General features: G+C 39.6%; 1 protein-coding gene and 1 long non-coding RNA gene across 4 annotated transcripts in view; both read right to left on the reverse strand.

The window, feature by feature from the left end:
* Window positions 1-238: 238 nt before the first annotated feature.
* Window positions 239-3833, reverse strand: LOC139626427 (uncharacterized). Its single transcript, XR_011692266.1, has 3 exons — window positions 2893-3833; window positions 2701-2793; window positions 239-2623 (listed from the first exon to the last, which is right to left on the reverse strand). It is a non-coding gene; the product is annotated as an uncharacterized lncRNA (long non-coding RNA).
* Window positions 3834-23241: 19408 nt separating this feature from the next.
* kdm4b (lysine (K)-specific demethylase 4B) overlaps window positions 23242-26277 on the reverse strand; it is a 45656-nt gene continuing 42620 nt past the window's right edge. For all 3 annotated transcript variants that reach the window (XM_071485978.1, XM_071485976.1, XM_071485977.1), the window contains exon 22: window positions 23242-25461. In XM_071485978.1, the coding sequence (XP_071342079.1) occupies window positions 24931-25461 (531 nt within the window). In that variant the 3' untranslated portion in view covers window positions 23242-24930. The remainder of the gene's footprint in view (window positions 25462-26277) is intronic.

Genomic DNA, 26277 nt, shown 5'->3' on the forward strand with positions numbered 1-26277 from the left:
ATTGAATAATCACTCCGTCATTGCTCTCTCTCTCTCTTTCCCTCTCTTTCACTCACTCGCCACTTCAACCACAAACACACGTACACACGCGCGCGTGCGCGCGCACACACACACACACACACACACACACACACACACACACACACACACACACACACACACAGAAACTCTGACTCTCCAATTTATTGATGGAATGAAAATCAAGGCTGCTAAAAGAACAAATTAGAGGGTTGGAGAAGGAACACTTCCCCTCCAGGCGAGGTGACTTCAATTACAATGGAGAGCCGTGTTTGGCAAAAACAAAATAAATAAATAATCATAATCATAATTCAAAAAAATATACAATAAAAATTGTCTGGTGGATTTGCTGCTCGCCTCTCCACAAGAATCAATTTGTCATATTCAGCGACATACATATATGAGAAGCAATCTATTTCACACTCTGAAAGAATTACTCATTTCCAATTTTCCTTGTTGATATTTTAGCCGTAGGGGTGGGGGCACTGTTTGTTTGTATGTTTGCTTGCTTGTGTGTTTGTATGTGCACACACACACGTGTGTATACATAGCTACATAGCCACAGAGTTGGGAACTCCCTTTTCTGAAATCCTTCTCTAGTTCTGTCCAAATCTTTTTTTTTCCTTTTTCTCTTACGCTGCGTCCACATCACTATGTGCTAGTTTTAAAACACATCCTTTTTGCTAGATTTACACCAGCTGTCCACATCATGAACGCCTAAAACTGAGGCTTTTGGAAACGCTGCTGGCCTAATTTCAGTTTGAAAACTCTGGGGTTGCGTGGCAGAAATGGAGACCTTTGGAAATGATGCTCAAAACACTCATGGGTCTTATCAGCCTCAACTACTGGTGGTGAATCCAACATAGATAACAAATTACAAGCATTACTGACCTTGTTGTCTTTGCTAGCAGCTGTTGTGCAGTTAAATTCTGCATTTTAATGCTACAACTGCAAATGTAAATCAATGAGGCGCAGGTCAAATGTAATCAATGCAAAATAATTAAAAATGACAAAATAACTTCCTGGTATTTAGTTGTAAGCAGAAGCAAGTGATGAAGGACACCACAGTGTTCACTTATCCACTTGCACAAAATGTTTAAAATCAGTCAGTTCAGTTCCGTTTTTTATGCGTGGCAATCCTGACTTAATTTTTGCTGTAAAATTACTTTTTACATGTATGATGTTCAACATTGCAGAAAAACAGGTTATTTTCCATTTTCAATGTGGTCCAAATATAGAGAGAAATGTCATTTGTTGCGTCTCCTCAGACACAGCATATTATATAATAATATTATAGAGTATAATGAAAAGCACTTGAATACATATATTTCCATACCCACATACACCCACACACAAGTGCGCATTGCCTGATGTTGAATGCTGTGGGTATAAAATATCTCTCATGTAGATTCTTTGTTAGCCTCTTCATGAGGCTCTTGAGCCGCCATTTCATTTTCCTCCATTTTTCATTCTGACAGTGTATTCATGTTAGCAGTTTTCTTACTTTAGTCAATTATTCATGACTGCAGTTGATACAGAGGCTATATTAGCAGTTGCTAGGAGACAGTAATGTTTGTCACCTCATCTGAAGAAATAGATTAAGAGTTTTTATTTCTGCAAGTCAACTTACAGCAACCTGTGCATCTGTGCTGTTCTCATCTGTGCAAAGAAAATGACATCCCTGTTCTTAATCGCGCCTACAAGACTCTGATTGGCTCCGTTTTTTTTTCTCCAACCGGGAAAACAGCAATCTCTGAGCACAGATCAGACGTATTTTCAATCACTGGAAAATCAGAGATGCTGGCGGTGATTCAGAGCTCTTGTGGTACATTAAAGCAGGAAATGCTGATGTACATCAAACTTATTTATGTGAATGCCTAAAATTGACTTTTCGTTGAACACACGTGCTGTCAACACATTATCTGTAATCTCTTGCTCAAATACAGTATGTTCTTACTCGTACTATTTCCCTGATGCAACGTACAGTCATTTACCTCCTATGACATTCTCTCCTCATACCTCACATAGTCTGCCTCTACTATACTGTCTGTCTCTTTCTGTCCCACACACTCTCTCCCTCTCTCTCCCTCTGCTTGGCTGCATCGCCAACTGGGGTCAATTAATCATCAAATACTATTTGCATATTTACAGTGGGGCTAAGCTAAGCTGATTACTGCTAGTCCAATAGCCGCTGATTCAACAGGGCTTATGCTGCGACATAATGTGATGAGGATTTGGGGAAAACGGCTTTACAGCGATCTGATTGGATCTCATCCCTGAAAGCCTAAATAACAGAGGAGCGCAACATCAGTGACCTTCACAAAACACCTTACTGTCATCTAAACCTCACAACTGTACAAGCTGATCCTGTCCTTTTCTCTCTCCCTTCTTTTGCCTGTACTTTCTGTCCATGCGTTTCTCCATGCCAGTATTGTATACACGTGTTGGTGTCTTCTTCAACTCTCCAGTCAAACGAAGATGTTCATGAGACACCAAGGCCCAGTTTTGATGTGATGTGGGGGTCCTGTCCAAATGATATCCAGTCTAATCAGGTCTAGGTGGCTCCCAGTCTATCGCTGTCAGCAGGTCTGTGTGTCGATATGTCCTGTTACACCAAAGAGCGGACTTGCTATCAGATCTCATAATATGGTGTGCTATAATCGTCACAGGAGAAAAAATTACCTTTGTCTTCTTTAGGAAGGTAGACGCTTTGGTTGGAAGTTGCATGTAACACGCAAATCACTATGTAGCAGTGGAGTCAGAGTGAGTTGAGCCCTGTGTGAAAAACGCAGCCTCCTCATTCATTTAAATGGAGCCAGTCGAGTCGTGTCATAAATTGATAAGAAAAGAATAGAAATTCAACATTCAAGTTACCTGCAAACTCTATGTAGACAGATAGAGCTGGCTGCACCTGCAGCAACGGAACAGACAGATCAGCAAAAGCAGCTGCGATTAACACGCCACGCGTCCAGTGTATCTCCACCATAACTCCAATCCAAAAATGGGCAGAGGTGGGGTGTGTGTGGAGCCAAGATTTGGTGCATGCCAGCTTGTGGTAAGCATATGCTCATCCACCTGTCACTCAAAGCGGCACATCCTCAATTATGCATAACTTTAAGTCTATTTTAACAAGTGAGTTACATAAAAATTCAACCCCGCACAGTTGTCCTGAAGGGGTAATTTAGCTATAGACACCAAAACCATCTTTTGTACCAGGCAATAAACATCCTTACTCATGCTGTAAAGTTGGGCATTTTAACATGGGAGTCTATGGGCATTGACTGGCTTTTAAGGACCGCTCCAAGTGGTCAATCGAAGAACTGCAGTTATTGGCACATCCATTTTGGTCTCAATTTTCATCCCCAGAGGTTTCCACTTGCTGCCAACATAGGAAGTTCCAGAAAAATAGGGTCATTTGGCAAAAAAAGGTTAAACCAGGCTCAGCTTTTTCCACATTACAATGGCAAGATGCTGTGTTGGCCAATCACATGCATGATTATTTTGTAATGTGAACACAGTTTATCTCACAATTGTCCCAATAAAAGATAAGCAAAGTGGCAACTTTCCAGAGTTATAAACCTCCAGTTCACTGATCTGTTACTCAAACTGGACTTCCTGGATCTTATTTCATGTCTCATTGAAGTATTAGTATACTTACTCTATGGTTTATGGTACGAAGAATCACAGAGTTTAACAATGTTTACTGTCACCTGCCTCCTGCACTTTTCATACAAACTAAAAGTAACCTCAGTTCATAACAAATAACAACATTGTTCAAAATAAAATATGTCAAGCTTTTCACAGGATTTCCATTTAATTTGGTGCAATCATTTATGTCTGCAGAGAGTGACTTTTCACCCACTGCCACCAACAAAATGTGGATGCTAACGTAACATGCTAACATTAGAACCTTATATTTAATTCAAATTTGAGTATCATTTGAGGCAATATTTTATGATATACATAGTATGTATATATGTATACATTTAATGTCATCTAAGGGATGAACTTACATGGACGCATCTCTTCACAGGTAGATGAACAAACTCTCCCTGCCATGTATGCTGTCACCAAATATCATTACAGATACTGTATGTAGCCTGCACACTGAGCTGTTTGAGATCTGCTGTTTATTTAAGGACTTTCATTCATTTTCCACACCTGTAAAGAGTCATTATTAATATGAAAATTGAAATCCAGCACTCTAGGACTGCACTGAATCTCCCTCTCATCTCTCTCTCATTTTGCCTTTCACCCCTTGTCTTTACTCACCTCTCTACGCCGTCAATCGCCTCCTCCTCTTCTAATTTCTCTGAACCTTCTCTACCTTCTTTCCCTGCTTCATAAAATGGGGCGGGGAGAGTAAGGGGGGTATTACGCTGGGATTAGGTCTCAGACGGCTTTAATTCAACCCTCCTGAAATGAAATCCACGCCGGAGCCAACATGTGGAGTTTCACTGCCCCCTACTGGCAGCAGATAGACAGAGGAGTTGACCAGTTATGAAAAGAGTGTATGTGAGATAAATTCAGACAGAGATAGAAGGGATGTACACGACAAGCAGAGGAACAAAAGAGGACTAACAGGGGGTATGTTTAGTGGAGAGGTAGAATAAAAAGCAGACAGACGGGGTAAAGGGTCTGTCACGCATGAAACAGTGCCCTGCAAACACTGCTCTGACTCTCATTCTCAGTCAAATTCAAGAATGTGTTTCCATCCAGTTTGAGACACAGGGTGAGACTGAGCTTTTGTTCAGCAAGCACTGATTGATTTTATCCTTGTTTATTTATCTACATGGTGAAAGAAAACAAGCAGAAGAATAAAAAAAAGATGCAGTATGGGTGAATGTAAGCACAGGGATGCTGGAAACAAGACACAAGAAAGTGTGATTTAGAAAAGTGTAAGATTTACATATTTGGGATGCGGTTTGCAAACAGCTTTCTCCATGCTGGTTCCTGCCCTGTAAACTTTTTTATTGCTTTTTTTTTTTTTTTTTTTTTTGCAATGACATTTTACTGGAGCAGTTCTGGCCTGACCACAGATGAAAGGCAGCCAGCAGCATGAGGAAAACGAGAGAGGAAAAAGAGGAAAGAAAGGCGAAGCCAAAAAAAAAGTTAAATTCAGGGTAGACAGAAAAAAGAGAGGGACAGAGACAGGAAAAAGCAAGCAAATGAGAAAAAAAAAATTACAACAGAAAGAAACAGAAAAGAAAAAGACAGGAAATATAAATCTATCTGAACAAACCAGCACATGCAAGAAACTGTACCTGCTGTACAATGAAAGAGATGAGCAGAGCGGGAGGGAGCAGATGGAGGATAATAGCATTTACACTTTCCATTTAAGGGATTTATACAGCAGTTATACAGTTTATACAGTGTCGACGACCCTTTAACTTTGAGAGGCTGAGCAGTGCGCACGCACACACACACACACACACACACACACACTTTCATTCATTTATTCATTCATTCTTTTTTCGCTTATTTGTGTTTTATTCAGCAGCACGACTCACAGGCGTTAATTGAATGAGAGCAGGTGCAGACATTTTGGTTCGAGTTTATAGGAAGGTGAATGTCAAAGAGTTCCAAGTGAAGTGGTGGGATGCCAGAAAAAGAGCTGAACTCATCTTTATGCAAATTTGGGGAGTCTGCAGCAATTACAGATACAGTGGTATACAGAGTGTCCACTTGACTGAGGTGAGATCATGGAACAAAATGTTCTGCCTGAGACTAACTAGTTAAAAGTAACCTGATGTGTTGCATTTTATCAAGCATGATGAAAATACTGCAAAAGAAGTTGTTACAGACTGCTGATGATTTTCATGCTGCATTATAACATGAATCTGTGCTGTTTCAGGAGAGAAATATAATGATTCCTAATGTATTTCACACATAGTTATCATTCATTTTGCACAAGGAATTGTAAGTGGGCCAATCTGAGGGTGTTTCCCCTCAGAATTCATTTAATTTATCTAAAACAAAACAGTTAAAGGAGCTAATTTATTTAAATGTACCTCTTAGACAATCACAAAAGTCCACATGTCACCAGGTGTCAGAGGTCAAACTGTGTAGCAGGCTGTGGAAGGCTGCTGGGGGACTCGTTGGCGAGGACCGAGACACAGCACTGGCAGTTGTGTCCATCTAGTTTTGGATCAGCCTTTCTTTCCACTGAAGCTTTCAGCCATCACTCCTAGTCAAACTGTTTGTCGCTGCTCTCCAGTTGAGACAGCTGGGTGGAACTGGCAGTGACCGGAGGCCCGATTAGGTGTTGAGGTTGCCAGGTTGAGTCGTGAAGTATGGAGCGGAGAGCAAAGCCGGCACACAGCCTCTACTTACTGGGCCGAGGAGCAGCTACAGCTCTGCAGCTTCCATGTTGGCAGGCGGGGAAGCCAAGCTGTCTGTGAGTCTGCTCGGCCTGAATCTCTGGATATTTCTCCACGTCTGTTTAGAAGTATGTGATCATCTACAGTTCTATTCATACAGGGGCAAATGTTACCTCAGGATGTCCAGTCACCTTAAGTAGCTGTGGAGTTTGTTAAAGGTGTCAGTTCTTCACAAATCTATAACCAATGTCTGCGCTCATTGGCAAAGTAAAAATTTAGTATGAATTAGTGATTTCAAATTGAATTCAATGAGGAAAGGTCAAGTTGAGGTGAATTACAAAACTGAAAAAGAATAGTTTGGTTCATACTTTTTTTCCTGGGCTGAATTTTGCTGTAGAAACTGAAGCTAAGAGGATACAAGTTGCAACTTGTTTTTGTGTCAACACTGACTCACTCAAATCATGAAAACACATTTTCCAATTTACTCCAAGTAGTATCCAGCCATTATTTTGGATTTGAAGTGTCTTTTTTTTTTAGATACTGTATCTGCATCTGAAGCTTCTTCTGTCTCCACAGTACAATGGAAGTAAATGGATTTAACAACAAATTACTTATTTGAAAAACTCAGCTTTCACTGGGACTCATCCTGCTGCAGAAAATAGTAACTTCAAATCCATCAGATGACTGGTTCACTGTTCACTGACAAGGACTTGATTGAGATATGAAGAACAATTTGTTAATGAAAGGATGAAAGGCTAGGATAGTGTGATATGATTTGAAATACAACCAGAAGAGACAGTAGAACCTCCTTTTAACTGAACTTTTACTCTTTTCTTTTTTACATGTTTATTTTTTAATTTTTTGCAATTCCAGATATCCCATCATGCAGGAGGCAGTCATGGAGTATTTGTTGCTGGCCAGAGCGGCTGAGTTTTCCCCTCACATTCACCACTTGTGCTCGACTTTGAAGACACTACAGGTAAGATCTCTTTCTAGATCTAACACCATCAAAGCAGCTGTGATGGTGAGCAAAATTCAGCAAATCCTGCAGCTTATCACTGCTACTGTTTTTTAAGCTTGACTCTTTGTTTTAAACAGCAGAATATTCAGGAAGAAACGGCAGCAAAATTAAGCTGCTTTGTTCTTTCATAAAGCAGGATTTGGAAGGTTTGGGGTTGGATTTCTCATGAAAGCTGTAAATTCCTTCCCACCAGGATGTTGATTTAACATTTTCATTAGAGCAAGAGAGGACAAGAGCTGTGAGTGGCATTTCTAAACTGTTTCAAATGGTAAGTAGGGCCACTGTGACTGCAGTGGTCCTGTTGTTTTGCAGCCAAAGAAAACATGAAACTGCAAAAAAAAAAAAAAAAAAACATAAAAGTGTAGCAATAAATTCACCACAACAAACATTTTGAAACATCCTTGGTTTTCAAGACAACTAGGAGTGAAACTGTTTCATGACAATTAGGGTCACAGCAGCTGCCTCCTCACTGATTCACTGAGCACCTGAATCTCATTTCAGTTTCAAGGTTTGAGACGAGAACATTTGCAGCTGTCAGGAAACTGTCACTTGTTTGTTTTTGACTGACAAAGCAACAAAAGGTATGATGGATAGGAAATTCCACAGCCTGCAAAAGTTGCAAAATCTTTTTTCTTGCTAAAAAACTTAAACAACCAGTTGATCATTGAAAAAGTTGAGCAGTTTTCTAACAAGCGAGTAAGCACTTTCTTATTTCTGCACCAATCAAAGGTTCAATCTATGTATTGTAGTTCTAGGTCCCCCAACAAAAGCTCCAGGGGCTGGATAATTACTTCATGGAGGTCACCTGTGGGCAGGTTTTAAAAGCCCGTGAGGTGGCGGGGTTCTCTGCTTTCGCCCTGGCCATGCTTACTTGAGAGGGTTAGGTCTAATGTTTGGTTCTGAGTGATCGTTGATCTGTTGGGTCCATGTCTGCTGTGACAGAATAATTCAACCACTTTCTTTTAAACAAGCCGCATAACGAAGTCTTCATCTTACGAAGCTAAATTAAACTAGCAGCCGTTGAATGAAAAAAGAAATGCATCCTGATTCAGGCTCTGCACAACTCTGCATCATTTACAGCAATGATGAGGGTAATTTGGATTGTATATCCAAGGTCTCTTCATGAATCAGTGAAGCTTTTTTTTTTTTTTTTTTTTTTTTTTTTTTTTTTTTTTTTTTTTTTTTTTTTTTTTTTTTACACAAAAAACTGTAAAACTGCAGTCTGAATGTCAATTTGCCACAACGGAAAATTTCAATTTTACTGCAGATCAGCTGTGTTTGCCATCTGCTCTTCACCACCTGCAGAGGCTTTCAGGACACTGGTCAGGACATTCAGCCTTGATAGTACAAAATGAGGGAAAAGCGAGTGAGAATATTTCAGCCTATGAGGGGGAAGGAGGAGGGGGAGGTATCTGTTCACTTTCTGCCTCAGGGTGACAAGTCACAATTACAGCTTTTGACTCACGAAACTGATTCTTTGGCATGAATAAAATAGAGTCAAAAAGAACAAGGTCAGGTGAGGTGCTCTTCACCACATCTGAAAATCAAAGTCATATAATTTCTGAGAGCTTTCACATGGCCTCGGGGGCAGGTCCTCTTTCAGAAAAAGCTTACATGCAGATTACTGGCAAATTGCAGATACATTTTCAAGTCCCACAGCACTCTTGTCAAGCTTGCAACCCATGCCGGGTGTTTTGACAAGTGAAATGTGTCAAAGTTAGTGCAAGAAAACCATGTACAATTAACAGCTTGATTTGAATGTTTCACGTTTAGTGAAACAAGTGCAAGGTCGTCTTCGTGAGGAAAAGATGACCCTGGCCCCCCTTCGTCAGCCTGACATTAAGTTACATGCATTGACCTTTTAAGTCTGTGACTGTTTGTGCAGGAGTAACCCTGCTGTGCTGGGCATGGTAGTCTGAAGTAAAGGACTGCAATCTAGTCTCCTCATACATTAAAAGTTTTTAAAGAAAAGAACCATTTGAGATTGAGAGGCATTTGCGATTAAAGGCTTTTCTCGCTGACAGGCGACATCACTTTCTGTTCTGTGAGTAGCCCTCCGCAGCAGACGGCGTGCGGTGTCCTGTTCTACAGCTGGGAGGGACGACCAGCCAATTACATCTTCGTCCCCTCTTAAGTCCATTAATCACCTCATTACAAAGGCCTTCCTTCCCTTAAAGGAGAGTTCTGCCCTGCTATCACACTTTATCACATTAGTGCTTAATTAAGAATTATGTCCTAGCATCTTGGTTTTAATTATGTGAATGCCCGGCTCCATTTGTAAAGTAACTGTGTGGTGACGTGCAGCAGCAGCAACCACTGCAGGAAAGATAGGGAGGGAAAACAGGCTGTGGCCTTTTGTTGAAGTAATGAATTTAGTTTTAATGATGAAGGAATGGAGGGCAGAGCTTCCAGGCAACTGTGGCTAATTTGAAAGAGTGAACATTTATACATTTAAAAGTCAAGGGGAAGCTGTGACGCATGTAACACATATCCGTGCAAGGCCAACGCTGAATATGGACTAGAGTTTCATTCATTGACATCAACTGCTGTGATACTATCACAGCACAATAAAACGCTTGCTTTTGCAAAGAGGATGTTTCATTGCTGCTTTCTCTTCTTCACGTTGACATGTTTGTTTTGAGGAGCGGGGATAAGAGCTGTTATTCACAGGGGGGAGGCAGATAAGGCGACTGCATCTTTTGTTGTGGAATGGTTAGTCCTTCGGCTCCTGCTGAATTTTGTTCCCAAGCAACACATGTTCAAACTGATTCATTTCTGGGTTGAGGTTGCAGACAAAGCAGCAGCAACAAGCAGACATATCTTTTCATTCATACTCTAACTTTTTACAGCATTAATATGAGGTGGTCCAATGAGAGTGGTTGCTCCGTGTACACACAGCAGTTAATCCAAACAGCACAAACAGATATTAAAACCAGTGTTTAAACAAAATCTCAACACAATATGGGATAAGACCTAATTAACCTTAAATCTATACTTAGTTCTAAGCACTGTGGGTACAAGTGTATGTACAGTGGTGGACTATACTGTACTGTAGGGTCCTATCACACTAATACAATGAGTTTCAAAACAAATACTAGTTATATGACTGGTGGAAAAGGTCAACTGACCATCTACAGCACAAGTATGATTGGGGGGGGGGAAAAAAGCACTGAATGCTTTTTTTTTTTTTTTTTTTTTTTTTTTTAAAAACCAGCCTCTCATATTGTTACTATTTCTGATTGGACAGTGAAGTCTTAATTCATATTACAGGTCATTCAGTTCACATGTCCCTCTGCAGCAAAGAAATGTGACACATTTTTATCAGCCAAGACATGTGGTGACACATTTTGCCCAAAAGATGTTTCTCTGCGCCAATTCAACCAACATAAATAAAAAGAGATGTATTTATGTTGCTTAGGTAATAGGTATGGTTAACTAGTATTTAAATCCATATTATGTCTCTAAATGAATGTAATGGTAATTTATCAGGTACTCTGGTACTGATGAGCTGACATTATGAGGGTTATCATAAGATTAAGGTCAGGATTTGTGAATATCAGAAGCTAGCTGAGATGATTTGAATATTTACTGTCAATGTAGGTTTTTTTTTTTCCTTGTTGTTGTTGTTGTTGTTGTTGTTGTTGTTGTTGTTGTTGTTGTTGTTGTTGTTTTATGTTGAATGTTTCAGTTTTATCTTCAGTTTTCTGTTTGAGCTGTTGTTTTCATGCCAGAAATTGGGATTGTGTTGACTCAATGCCCATCTATTTTTCAAAGTATGAATGTCAGGCGGACTATAGTGGCTGTCATATCAAAATCAGTAGGAGTCCAACTCCAAAGAGTGAAGATGGTGCGTGGCAGCCCTCCATTTCCACAGAGAAATGACTGCAGAGTCTCCTGAAGTTGAAGTTCCTCCACATTTGAAACAATATTGAAGTTCGGTCTTGTTTACATAACCCTGTCAGGTTTGGAGAGCTAGAAGAACCTACAAAGAAACCCTCACACGCAAGAGTGTGAAGTGCGCTTGCAACAGAGACGAGAAAGTGTTTTGTTACTTTCAATTAGGAGGAAAACTAAAAGGCTCCTCAGTGAAGAGGGCGGAGATCAAGGTGTTGGATGCGATAATGATCCAGGGGTTGATTCAGGGTGAGATGGCGATGGGGAGGGCTGATGAGGACATAGCGCAGTGATGGGTGGTTTCCTCCCAGAGTGCACTTCTGTCAGATGTTTAAGGAGGGACAGCCAATCAGATACGGTGAAGGTTGATGTCTCCATTTTCAATTTCCGCACCGCCGGCTCATCATCTGTTGCATCAGGTCTGCAGATGTAGCTCTCTGCACAGACTGATGTTCACGGCACCTTTTGATAACAGCTGGAGCCAAATCGTGACTCAATTTGTCTCTGGATTGGATGTTTCGTTTTTGCAAAATGAGATCTGCTATTTGAATGAGATGTCACGTACAATTTCAAAACGCTGGATTTAGCCCCATTTTACATTGTTAATGCATCAAACATGGTGTTAGCCGTGTGCGTGTGTGCGCACTTAGACGAGGGTAGATAAAAGTAATTTTTTTCCTCTCTGAAATAAGATTGAGACACCTGCTCAAACAAGTAAAACTGAGAAATTATTGCAAAGATCTTCAACTATGACACATTCAGAAGAAAATTAAAAAAACAAATTTGATATTTTAACAACACATACCACTGTGCAGGACCCATGCTGGGGGTCACCCAAAATATTAGCAACAAGGTAGCAGCTATTAAGTGTGGAGGTGTTGTTAAATAACTGAATTTATACCTTCGAACCAAGGAGATCAGATTCATTAAATTTGACCCTGCTCTTCAGCTTTTCTCTCTCATACATGTGTGATGTGACGTTAAATGTACTTAGCTCTTTGTTTACTCTTGCTTGGCCAGCTTTGGCCGCCTGGTGCACACACTCCGTTGTGTAATGTAGTGCTAAATAACAGTGGAAGCTGTGAGGTCTCGGGAAATCTAAATGACATATTTTGTCTAATCTTCCAAAGTAAGATGCTACTGCTGCCCCCTGCTGTTCCGTCATTACTACAATTAGGAGCTTATACATGCTGAAAACAGCACTGTTGGCGATGTAACAAATAAATGACAGAACAGGTTTCTGGTTCTAAGACAAAAAATATATGGTGTGTGTCCATTTTTAAATAGCAACAAAGCATTTTTTCCAGGGTGTTGGTTGATGCACTGGTGCCCTCTGTTGGCCAGCAGCAGCTGTGTGACGACGTGGAGGATGGAGAGACTTTCTCTCTTCCTGTCTCTGTTGACAGTTAATCAAATGAACGCTCGTCGGTCGCCTGTCAACTAGAACAAATATGATCCCTTGTATTAAATTCCCTGGTTGTTAATGTTGACCCTCAGAGCCTTCACCACACAAACACACAGGCGCACACACCACTTCCTGTGTAATACAGATTTAATTTAGTTTTATTCAAATAAAATCACTGCAACGGCAGAGCAGGTGAGGCAGGCGAGGAGAGGAGGATAATTAACAGCATTTAAAGTGTTACCTTTCCTCTTCCATTTTAGCTTTTTTAATTATAGGAAAGAAAACTCTCTTCATTCTCTCTCTTACGCGGACAAATGCACGCAGGCACACACACGCTCTCACAAACACATACTCATAATTATTGAGAAACATGCAGTGCATTCAGAAAATGTTCAGACCCCTTGAAAATATTCAGAATTTTTTTGTATTTTTGCAAATTTATTAAAAAGGAAAAATTGCGACATCGCCTTGATATAAGTATTCAGGGCCTTTGCAATGACACTTTAAATTTAGCTCAGGTGCCTCCCCATTTCTCATCTTTGAGATGCTTCTAGTCCTTGGTTGGAGTCAACTGCGGGAAATTAAGCTGATTGCAAGTGATTTGGACAATGGAGCAAAAACCAAGCCATGAGGTGGAAGGAACTTCCTGCAGAGCTCAGACACAGGGTTGTGTTGAAGCCCAGATCTGGGGAAGGTTACAAAAATTTCTGCTGCCCTGAAGGTTCCCAAGAGCACAATGGTCTCCATCATTGTTAAATGGAGGAAGTTTGGAGCAAGCAGGACTCTTCCTAAAGCTGGCTGCCCGGCCAAACTGAGCAATCAGGGGAGATGGACTTTGGTAAGAGAGGTGACCAAGAACCTGATGGTAACTCTGGCTGAGCTTCAGAGATCCTGTGTCACGATCGGGGAGACTTCCAGACTGACAACCAGTCAGTCTGGAAGTGTCATGTTAAGTTTCCTCCAAAGATGACACAAGAGGCCAAACTTTTCAATCTTAGTTTCATCAAACTAGAGAATCTTGTTTCTCAGTCTGAGAGCAAACTTTCACTGAGGTGAGGCCTCAGTCTGACCACTCTGCCATAAAGCCCAGATCAGTGGCGCTGCAGTGAGCTACAAGTTTCTCCCAAACATTGTGTGTGTTTTTTAAATTTTGGTCATGACACACTTTGCTAGTGCTGACAGAGGGTTTTGCAGTGTTGTGTTCCCTTGGTGACTGACTCTGACCTTCTAAAACAAGCTCCTCTTTACTAAATGCTATATCTTTTTTTTTTGTTTGTTTTTTTTGTCATCCCTCTCTCCTTTACTTCTTCCTCTCCTTTCTTTCACTACCTTCCACTCTTTCTACTTTCTAAGGTGACTTCCTGACACCTCACCTTCAGGCAGCCGATCTCTCAGTGCATAATTACCCACTGAGATGCTCCCACCTTGCTCAACACCCCACTCTGCCGATCGCAACGGGAAATAACAGTCGTTAGGCAGGTGCAGGAGGTGACACTCCCTGTAGTAGATACGGTATATAGCACACATAATGAACTGAAGCTTGTACCTGAAGATGTGAGTTTTAACTCTTCCACAAAGATTTTACTTTATAACCTCAATAGCTTTTTAGATTGCCAGCAAGACATTGATGTTTTTTGTTACTGATGTGTGCCTTTTTTAAATGTTTTTTACGCTTTTTTTAAATGTGTTTTACTACACTGGGAAAATTGGACGGAATTTCATTGTACAATTTTGACAATAAATATTCTATGCTATTCTCTTCTCAGATCATTTAATTGATCATTTGTGGATAGAGGAGAGGTGGATGACTAAATAATTGATTGGGGTTTGATAGTGGTTTCTAGGATTTCTTGTTTTTTGACATGAAACTTACTTTGTTCAAACCATACCTTAACTTTGTAGGTTTAATTTTCAGAATTTTTTTTTTTTCAATAGAAAATTATACGGAAAGGGTTGAAAGGACTTCAAAGGAGATGATAAGTTAATGAGCTTTTAAAAAAGTCAAACAGATACAGATATAATCCAAAACAATCAGTTTTATATTTATATAGCAGTTGTGCTAGAAGGCCATGTACACTTAAGCATTTGATATGTAAAATGGTATCTTTAAGCACTTAAGAGTTTGGCCCAGAATTAAAATTGTAATTGAAATAGCTTTAAATGTTTTCCTCACCTGTACTTAAATGTGCATAAAGTGTTTGGATCATTTTAGCAGTTTCATCACACCCTTTTTAACCCCACCCATAAAGGGTGTTTAAGCAGAAACCTGAGAATGAATTCCAGGTGTAAATGTTGCTGTTGTTAATGGAGGTAAAAACCTTGAGTTTCAGTTGACCTGGTGCAATCATTTCATTTTGTTTCATTTCATTTTGTGAATTTGCTTAAGGACTGTAGCATTTCTGGGATTTTTCTGTAGAATTTGGGAGTGGGGGGGGGGGCTTCAGTTACATATGTAATTAAGCATATTCAGCATTTACTTTCCTCCTTTCAGGTAAAACAGGAAGGAGTCATCCTAAAACAAGTGGAAGGTCCGGCCCTTCAGCACTGTCTGCTGAGGGAATTTGAGTCAATTTTGTTACCATTAAAACAAAACTTGTTGGGAACTTGCATACTGATTTCATATTAAAAGACTTTAAAGTGCTAAAAGTTTGCCACTCAAAAGTTGACTTCAGGAAATGTAACTGACATTGTGATTTCAGGACAACCTGTAAATTCACAGAATAGTGGATAGAAACATTATCAGATAGCTGAATGAATTTCTCCTCAGAGGCTTTACAGACAAATGTAGAGAAAAACACACACACGCACGCTTTGTGCACTTAGCCAAACAAAAATTATCCAAATGTGCATTTGAAAAATAAACCCATTTACAGGCAGCTGCAAAGCAGACGCAGTAAAATTATGTTGTGACTTGCCTGCAAAGTAAAAATGATGAGCGTCCTCGTTTTGCAAGCTCTGCAGTTAAGAGTTTCCCTAAAAATAAATAACAGCAGCAGGGCTGGGCTCTGCCTTAGTGAAAGTCTTTGTCTCCAAATGTAATTAAAAAACTTTGGGCAAAGGAATGAATTAGAGGCTCCCAATAGCACTGATAACCCCGGCGTAGCAACAAGCGCGGGTTTTAACAGTCTCCTAATGGGTCCGCTAAAAGGCCCTTTTAATATGTTTTCTCCTGTAAGTGATCAAAACTCCTTTTCAGTAATGATCTTTATCGGAGAGTGAAAGAGAAAATGTTCACAAAGGATGAAAGGGGAGGTGGGTGGGGGTTGGGGGGGGGGGCACCACAGGCGATGGCTCTTGGATGGGCAAAAGGCTAATTGTGTCTGAAATGAGATTTTAAGCGGCTGAATTAGCAGAGGGTGCAGCGAAAGGCAGCTGAGAAATGGAAGGAAAATAAGCGCAGGTCACATACAGATAAGCATAGCAGTTCGCTGAGAGTCTGACTCGGTGTTTGTGCAGCTCTTTAAGCCACACAGGACGCTGTCTGGTGATTAATTAGGCTGACTTAGAAGAGCAAACCCTGTCATTACTTAGCCTATTCATCTTTCATTTCAGTCATTTAGACCCCACTTCTGCAGAGCTGTTTACAGTGAGTCACAGAATCTGATTGAATTCATATATCAGCAAATTAAAGTCACTGCAGGGAACAAAACGTTCCCAGAGATGATCATGTAGGGTCGAAAAAAAAAAAAAATAAGGAAGATGGAGTATTGGTGAAGCAGGTTTCCAGGTTACTTGTGAAAAGGGGTAAGGTGGGTATTTAAATGACAGAGAGAGGCTTGGGATGTGGAGAACAGTGTTTATTGCACAAGCAAGGGAGTAAATATGATGTAGCATCTCCAGCTGTGCTCTCAGCTCTGTCAGCGTGTGTGGTCGGCATGCAAATACGACGTGATGGATGTATCTGGTCTGGTCTAAAGGGAACGAGCCAGAAAGGGAGAAAAAAGGAGGCTGTGGTCGCTCGAAGACTAATGGGCCGATTAAGAGCTTCAAGGGGGCGGCCATTTATTTGTCGTGTGTGACTGGATGAAGATTCACTTCATTAATAAGGCCTGGCACTTACCAACATTGTGTTTTTTTTTGTTGTGTTTTTTTTTTTTCGCCCACCCTTCTTGTTCTTCAACAAGCGTCTCCCCTTTTTTAGTTAATTATGTCTGGAGCAGGAGAAAACAAATGGAGACTTTTGAGAAAAAGAGCTGCATCACCAAATCCAGACATTCAAGACAAACAGTTTCCTCCCAAAATAAAGGCAAACTTCCCCCACATGAAAAAGTTTAAATCTAACCATCCATCAGAATCCATGAATATCTTCTGCTTATAGCCTTTAGCTGCATATACATACACCAGCATAACTAACAAAACAACATAAAATATATGGAACGATGAGATACAAATGACAAAATTGTTTAGGTATTATCCTAAAGGTGTGACTTGTTTCAATTTAACAGGTGAGTGTTTGAAGATGGGTGGGACACTTCTGAAAGGTCAAGAAGTCAAAGCTGTATTCTGTACAGAAACTGTAGTGAGTCAGAAACATGTTCACACTGGCAAAAATAGCAAAAGGAAGTGAACTTAACAATGGCACCTTGTAGACTAAAATAATAAATCATGGAGAGTTACTGTGGGATCTTGACTTTGATTAACATTAGGATCTGGGTGAAGGTTTGGTAACTCCTAAAGTTTAGCTTCAAAAGTCTTCAGACCCTCACGAACACAAACAGCCTTGATGCGAAAAAGGTTTTATTGTGAGTCATAAGCACAATAATGCTAAGCTGGTCCCCAGGGAGCAAGCTAAACCATCTCAGTTGTGCACTCATTTTTATATCATTAATCTCTCCTTCTGTGAGCCTAATTGTAAGTACATTCCTATTGTCATACTTCTTTAACCTGGCCCACACTGCCAAGACGCCATCGTTTTCATGCTTAGGGACTTTCCACCATGATTAGCCACTCTTGTATTTAATAATATATCTAATATTCTTCAGGTAGCCTACTGATATCTTGTAGGGAGCTGAACATTGAATGCATTCCTGTACCACTTGGTTTCATTCACCATTATAAAAACACATCTTAAGTAACAAAAAATAAACTGCAGTATCTGACTGCATACACCATTATATTCACATCTGCCGCTAACACAAAAGTGATTTATGCCCTTAATCATAAAGAAAAAAAGTGGCTAGACTTGATCATTTGTATATTTTATAAAATGACTTGGTAAAAATAAGAATAAACAAGTAATAAGTGAAAAATAATGTTGATAAATAGGATAAATGAATGAATATGGGTAAAATATATTTCCCAAAATTATCTGCATTAGCATCCAGGCAAGAGACAATATGGTTCCATTAAAGTAATTTGAACATTTATTGATAAGTCACTCTTTTTTTTTTTTTTTTTTTTTTTTTTTTTCTCCACAAATCTGGACCAGATTGTTCATTAAAATTATACAATTAAAATTATTGTTCAGTTGGTCACATGGTGATCATTCATTTCTGCTGACTTTAAAATTCACGTGACTGAAGGAGCTTTAGTTAAAGCTCACTCTGTTAAATCCTCGGTGGATTCTGTGTGTAAACAATTTTGTCTCTTGTGCTCTTTGTTTTAAATTTTTCTGTGTCATGTCAAAGACATTGATCTGTGCTACCTGGGATTTCAAGACTGTGCACAAAACCAGTGAAAGGAAAGGAAAAACATAAATCATGATGACAGTATGTACTTAATTTCAGGTAAAATGTTTGTTTTTGAAAATTTTAATTGTGCATAGAATAGAAGAAGGAAAAATCTACAATCTTAAAGTTAATCCTAATGAAGGGCTGTTTATTTTCACCTCCTGGTGAATAGCCAACTATGATCTTTAATTTTAAAAAAATGTATTTTTGGTTAAACCATGAGAACATCAATGGACTATGTTCAGCACCTATTTTAAATCCAGATAAATGATGATCTTATATTTATTTATTTATTTATTTTTGTTGTTCAACTTCCATTCTCACAGGAACACACCAGTTTCCTAGGCAAAGATGGGTGTGTTCTCCCCACAGTTGAAATAAATATCCCCATGTTTTTCTAATATCTCTTCTAGATAAATGAGCTAGCACGCAAACCTGCTGCGTCAGCAACTGTGCAGCATTGGAGCTAACAAGACACAAACAGCAGGGAATTTAACCCTTTTTCAAATTCAGTTCATTTCTCACGCCAGCTTCTCTCTGTCCCTCTTGCCAGGCAGCTAGTACTCTGTATGGCCATTAGAGGATGTCTTGGTGGATCTTAATGAGACAATGCAGCCATGTTTGAAAGCCCTCTGTGTCTATAGGAGTTCATAAAGATCAGCCACCTCCAACTACTCAGTCCAGTCCCCTTCAAACAAGGGACAGTGTTAAACAGATTGAGCTCCACTAAGTCATTATGGTAATACTGCCTCAGTGATGTGATTTACGAGGCAGAAATGCAATAAAAGCTTAAGGCTATAATGGAGCCTGTCATATCAACCAGCTTGTCAACATAATTGCCACTTCCATCTGCAATTAGATCCCACTGCATTCACTGATTTCCATTTCCATGTGAGCCATTCAGCTGTCTGATGGTCATTGAGCAGGTTAGAGGCATCCTGAAGGACATTTTGGTGGAGACAGACTCTCAAACTGGCTGCCACGACCTTTGAACTTACAGGTGTGTGTGTGTGTGTGTGTGTGTGTGTGTGTGTGATCTCTATAGCCTCAAGGACACATACTGGTGATACCTCCTTGATTATATTGTTATATATTGTTGAAATGATGAAAGTTCCCTATTCCTTTTCCTCTGCTGAACTGCAGTTGGTTCATCCTAAACTTTTGTCCTTTTTTGGAGTTCCTTTTCCTCATGTTTCTCCTTAGTTTTACCTCTGGCTGGGTTCAGCTGAATAAAGAAATCAAACTTTGGGGTTGTTAAAGTAATTGCCAAGCTGGCACATCCCCAGTTCCTCTGCAAAGACACAGCGGGCACTTCAGAATGTTAATGGCCACCCTGATTCAGAGAGGGCAATGCAGCCTTGGCATATGCACAGCTAGGTGTGTGTGTGTGTGTGTGTGTGTGTGTGTGTGTGTGTGTGTGTGTGTGTGTGTGTGTGCTCATGCCCACATTAACAATTTGTCCATAAGACACAGATTTCTTGTTCTTTCAGTGACCTTCTCTCTCTCCACTATTATCCTCTTCTCATTGGGCTTCTTCCAAATTTAGAAGGTCGGTCTTCACACTGACAAGTCAAAGTGAATCCTGTTAGTGTATCAGGACATCAAGGAAGAAAGCACTTGATGTGCTTCTGTTTTTAAAAATAGATCTTAGTGAGCCCGTTGTGTTGGTCTGTGGGTTATTTTTATCCTCTTGGCAAATGTCGACCATATGACGTCATTTTCTTTTACAAAAGCTGTAAAAGACTGAATGACTAATGGCAGAAACGGTAAGCAGCAGGTGTTTGCCAGTTCTGCAGAATCAGGGAGCAAGTGTTGCACAGCGACCATTTTGCACCACTGTTGAATGCTCAAACCACTTGTATGATGGATTTGTCATAAAAGAAATCAACACATGCACATTCAAGAAACAGGTGAGGGCCAGTTTTACCAATTTTGCAACACTCCCTCTCGCTCATTTTGACATGTTCCACTGATGAATACAAACACCCCACTTGTGACCCATGCATGATGATATGACAGCCTTGTAGGACTTGCAGATTTATTTATACTGCAATTTGTGAGCTACAATAGTTTGTCGTGAATTTTGATCTTTGGGAAGCAGTGCTTGCAAATCGTTTTTATGAAATGGGCCCAAGAACCAATGCAGCCCACAGTGCTGGTTGCATTGAGCACCACATTAGTGCAACATCCCAACCTGTGAGAAGATGCTTTAGAACCCATTGCAGGCTGAGGACGTGCTGAGGGGAAGCAGGTACATTAATGAAGCACAGTGTCAGAATATCTGAGGGTGAATTTTTTTTTTTTTTTTTTTTTTTTTTTTTTCCTTTCAGCAGCAGGTGGTCCTTCTGGTTAAATGGACTGCTTGCACTGCAGTGACCTCTGACCTTATACATTGTAGTGATGTAAAATGAAGTGGAACATTTTTTTTTTTTTTTCTATTAAACGCTGCACTACATACAAATGATTTTGAGTCTTTGTGCACGTTCATCTTTCTGGTGGTTTAAAAAAGCATGCATGGTTGGATATGCACAATCCCACAGCAAAAAACACAAGAGTGCACTGGTCCGTCCAGATTGAATGCTACTAATGATGTAGTGTAGGACAGGCACACTTGATTAGTGTATGTCTTATCTTGACTCCCATGAAACAGACTCAAGTTCCCTCTCAGAGTAATGTATTCCACTAATGAAAATATAATTAAATTATTGGGAGGGGGTGGGGTTCAGTTTGGTCTGAATGGTGGTTCCTGCTAATTACGCCATCTAAAAATAACTCTCATGATGAACCCAGCAAGCAAGAGCAACAACACACTTCCCTGCTGTGTGCTTAATGTGCAAAGCCAGAATTCCTGCCAACGAGACACCGCAGAGTGGAATAAACAGCAATGCTGCTGTTTGCACTGCCAATTATTTAAAATACTCTTATAATCTCTTTGTCTGAGGAGAGGCAGAGGATCATGTCTTAAAAAGACAATTACACGCCACAGACTCAGGGCAACCCTGGTGGCCTTAATTAAATTTCACCATTACCTGAAAAAATGTGAAAGAAATGGAAGAAAATAGAATTTCCCCCAAGGCCTTAAGAGAAAAGCATTTCAATATTATAAAGTAAATGTAATGCTGAAACTACTTTCTTTTAAGATGCAAAATTATGGATTCCCCACAGGTGCTCTGATGGGTCTGTCAAAGCAGAGGGTTTAAAGTGATAATGTTCGTAAGTCTTCCTATGGGTTGGAGTTGAGTATAAAGTTGAAATAGTTATGTTTAGGTTTGTTTTAGAGATGGCTAAGTAACGGTTTGGATGGTCAAATATAAGGTTAGTGTATATAAGTGGGACAAGAACATCTGTATTTAGAATCCAGTGTGTCACACAATCTATAGTCCAGACATGTTGCCTGACACTTAAATCAAACTTCAGTCACACTAAATAAAAAAAACCTGACACTTGACTTGATTTTCAAAAATGCCAAAAGGTTTTAGGCTCAGGAGTTGTTGTTGTTGTTGTTGTTGTTGTTGTTGTTGTTGTTGTTGTTGTTGTTGTTGTTTGGGTCAAAACTGTGAAGTCAGCCCTGATTAAGTTCTTTGTCTAAATTACAAATTTCTGAATGACTAATTTCTCTTGGCTAGATTTAAGCATTTTGGTGGAGGTTTAATAATATTGTTCAGTAGCAACGTCCACAAATTTGTGTACAGAACAATAATATTGCTCAAGACCCAAGATCCTTGTGCTATTAAATCAATTACTAAAAGTTAACACGACATTGAATGTGGGGGGTTCATTATTTAAAATGTGTTTATATACTTACTGTTGCCTTCTTTTACTTTCCCAAACATGGTGAAGTCATAATTCTGTTGTGCTTCTCATTCATACATGTAGGCTTAACGCACTTGGTAGCTGCCTGGTACACTCAAACATCTATACTGAAAAAGTTTGTTCACATTAAACATGTTGGAAGCAGAGTGTGCTCCAAAAAACTCCAAATAGATGACTGAAACCACAACAAAGTTATAAAGGAGGGATGAGTACAGTATTTGGACCAAAAATACCAGCTTCAGCCAGTTTTTACAATACAAGAGGTTATAATATACCCTCTGAGCAGCCTCAGGGCAGACTGGACAATACAGAGACTTACTACTGAAAAGTGACAAGGCTGTCCAGGTGGACCAGGGCTAACTGGTTAGCTTGCTAATGTAAGTGGAAGACAAGAAGTGACAGAAAAAGATGCAAAACAAGAGTCAACACTCAACTACTGGAGACAGCTGTTGGTGAGTAAAATAATGAAGTTTGATGCTGCAACATTTCCTCTAGTCTGGTAAGTAAACAGCTACTAATGCTTATGTTGGTTCTGTAGCAACGGAAATTCTTACAAATAGTTCCTTGAACTGTGACAATTTTATACCACTCTCCTGTCTTGTAAATACTTCACCTACAACCATTAGACAAATAGCATAAAGACTAAAAGCAAGAGAAATCAGACAGCTTGGCTCTTTGCAAAGGTTAAAAGAGGTGCTAACTAAACAAAAAATACATTTCAGTGTCAGAGATGATGGTAGCCACAATAATATTTTGCTATATTATACTAAAAGTTATCTTTGCTTGAATTGAAGCTTTGTGGACAAGATTGTGACGAAGCAGCTTGATTTGTCACTTATATAATTCAGTGGATTTACCAAAAACAGAGATTCTTATCTGGTTAGTTCATCGAATGACTGATATTGCAATATAAATTTTACACATACAGTGTTCATTTTAATCCGTGGCACTCAGCACAGTTAGCTTTAACATCTAATAATTTGAAGATGTTAGTTGTTTCCCAGGAGACTCTCATTATCTTTCCATAGTTAGTCCAAGGATTTTGCCCAGAAACTACTTTTTGAATCTCCGGGCTACTGAACACACAAAACACAGAAGAGCTGGCAACTAGCAACCCACTTTAATCCCTATGAAATAAGATTTCTCGACTGATGAAGTCATTTGGATACAGGAACACATCTGTGTTCCAACATTTCAGCTGTGGTGACAGGAAAAAAAACGAGGAAAAGGACATTTACAAATTTGATTCACAATACACAAGGCCTGCGGTATGTACAAGGTGACAGTGTTGGGAAATTTAGTCCATCAGTAGTTTAATATCTCTGTAGCACCTCTGTAGCACAAAATGGCCATATCCAAGAAAAAAACATGTAGCTGTCAGTACAAACTGAGTAATATGCCTGCAAAAATCTGTCAAAAATAAAGGTATTAATATTTTTAGATTGGCCAAGTTTGTGAATTCAGTTAAGAAAATGAACATAGAAAGGATACTGTCATAGAAAAAACGGACAACATTAACAATATACAATATTGATTAATACACAGAATTTAAACCAAAAATGGTACAAAATATTTCCAGATTTTAGGGTTCCTACATACATTTCCTATTTCCAAGACATTTTTCATACTTTTATTCTTTAAACGGACTTCATAGTTTTGGCTAGTTCATGTGCTAATAGGAGATAACGTGACAGTAAACATAGATATCACTTGATATAGCAGATAAACTGTTAACAGGAGCAAATATAACAATAAGAGCAACAGATATTCATGTGCCAACTATGACTGAGGATCATTTGAGGCAATTTTCCAGGCTGTTGTGTACTTCCTTAAGTGAAAACTTGCATGTTAGAATTTATTTTCCACATGTAGGAACCCTGAGACAGTTTTTGGGTGTGAAAAGTGGAGTCGCCAAATGACCATTTGAATGACTTCATTACATAAAAGATCTCATCTGTTAACTACGGTGACACATCTACTAGTGTTTGCATTCAACATGTTTCATCTATGACAAATAATTCTTTCAATATTTGACTAAGACATTTAAATACTGAGTTTCCCCTACAATACTTCTTTTTTTTTTTTTTTTTAAACCCCTTTTCCCACATTTACCTCTTGCAATCCGGCAATAAAACACCATACTGAAAATATCCTGTAGATGGACAATGTGACACTTTCCTTCCAAACAGTTTCAAAGCCACGAGTGGCTGGATTGAAAAATAGATATTTTGTTGCTGGTTATTTGCTTTGGAGAGAAAAGAAAAAAAAATAAAATAAGTGTAGTCCACCGAGACCTCAATGCTGAGAGGCCATTATAGTAATTAGCTTCCTGTATAAAGAAAACGGGAGTGTGCTGTTATTGAATTAATGCAACGAGGTATGGAGTTGATACCACCCAGAGACGTATTCATATTAAGATGGAGGAGAAAAGCACAGCAGCTGACCAAAAACAAACAAACAAACAAAAAAACCTACCAAAAAAAACCCAACATATAATAATAATAATAATAATAATTATAATGTTAAAAATAAAAAAAACCTTGTCCTCTTTAGCTGCTGCTTCAGAGCAAGCTAAAGCACCACTGCAAATACATTAACTCAAAAATAGAAAAGTAGCATGCATTAAAAGAGTGCTCGTGTGTCCGTATCTCTTCCTGCTCCTGCCCTCAGCTCTCAGGGTCAGTTAATACAGCACTCAGTACAATCCACCTCCATTAGCTTACTTCCTATTGGCTCAGTCTCCATTGACCAAGTAATAACATAGTGGAGTTGAGTTTTTTTTTTTTTCCTTTAATACAGGGGTCCAGGGTCATCGTCCTGAGGGAAATGTGCATGGAGGAGCGTCTCCATGTAGGAAACATAGCCACTGCTTGGCGTGTAGCTGTCGGACATGTGCTGGGGGGGTGGGGGAGGGGACGGGGCTGACAGGAGGGGGTCAGAGTTCAATGTCGACTGAAAAGAGGTCGTCTGTGGAGTCAGCGTAGGGTCCGACGCCAGGGATGACTCCGTTAGAGCGTCATTGAGGCTGACGGTTGTGTCCATTGGGGTCTCAGCGTCCATCTGAACACCACTGGTTGGGGTGGGGGCATCCTGTGGGGCCAAGCTGAGCTCGGACAGAGGTTGTGAGGTTGGTGGTGCACTAATACTGTCATGCTGTCCTGCTGGTGCTTCTACTGGAGATGTAGTTAGGGGGCAGATGGGTGGATTTGTTGTTTCCATAGGAGCTTCTGTGGGTGGGGCTGAGCCGGACGGCAGGCGGCGGCGTTTGGCTGCTTGGGCTTCATCTGCTGAGGGGACCTCTTCCTGAGGTACAGGTATGGCCTGAAAACAATGGGTATGTCATTAGGAAGTGATTTGTGTCCCCTCTGTTTACAATAGCACTCTACCATTTTATTTGAGTGTCTGAATTCTCAGCATGTAAATGTATCCACTACATAATGCCTTAAAAAATTCCACAATGAAATGAAAAGTGTCAATGGTGTATACACTACTTTCTGTTAATCCCAGGATGCACAGACTTGCGTTTTATGAATGTGAAACTTAACACTTATGAGGATAAGTGTCCGTAAACTAACGTCCATTATACAGGGAGGGATCACTGTTCACATGTGCACAAGTGTCCTGTTTTATATCCTGGTCTTTGATTCGGAATTTGGTGTTTACAGGGAACATGAAAAACCTGATTATTCAAATCCCTGTTTACATGATTCCAACAATATCCAGGTTTCTGGTTGTCCAATTTTTTTTTTAATTATTATTATTTACATTGTTTGATAGTCGACATCAGTTGGTTGGCTGACTGACAAATAAATAATAGATTAATTGTCCAATTAATCCAAAGATTCTCATATATGAGTACTAATTCTTTTTTTTTTCTTTTTGGACAAAAGGGTTAAATTTTTTTTTTTAAACTATACTTGATAATCACAATAAATTGCCATTGTTTGCCAAAATCAAACATTACGACTCAACTGCTGATGGATATTCAGAGTTTTATTTCAGGGGGAGTTTGCAGGCAAACTCCCACATCCTCACTCAGAACTAGTTAGTGGTTATATTACTCTTTTCTAATGAAGAACACTCACCTCAGCTTGGTTATACCAGTTACACAGTTTACACAACTTCCCAGTCTTTTTT

This window comes from Trachinotus anak, unplaced genomic scaffold, assembly GCF_046630095.1.
Source record: "Trachinotus anak isolate AG129_WGS33_773 ecotype Australia unplaced genomic scaffold, CSIRO_AGI_Tana_v1 ptg000010l, whole genome shotgun sequence".
NCBI lineage: Eukaryota > Metazoa > Chordata > Actinopteri > Carangiformes > Carangidae > Trachinotus > Trachinotus anak.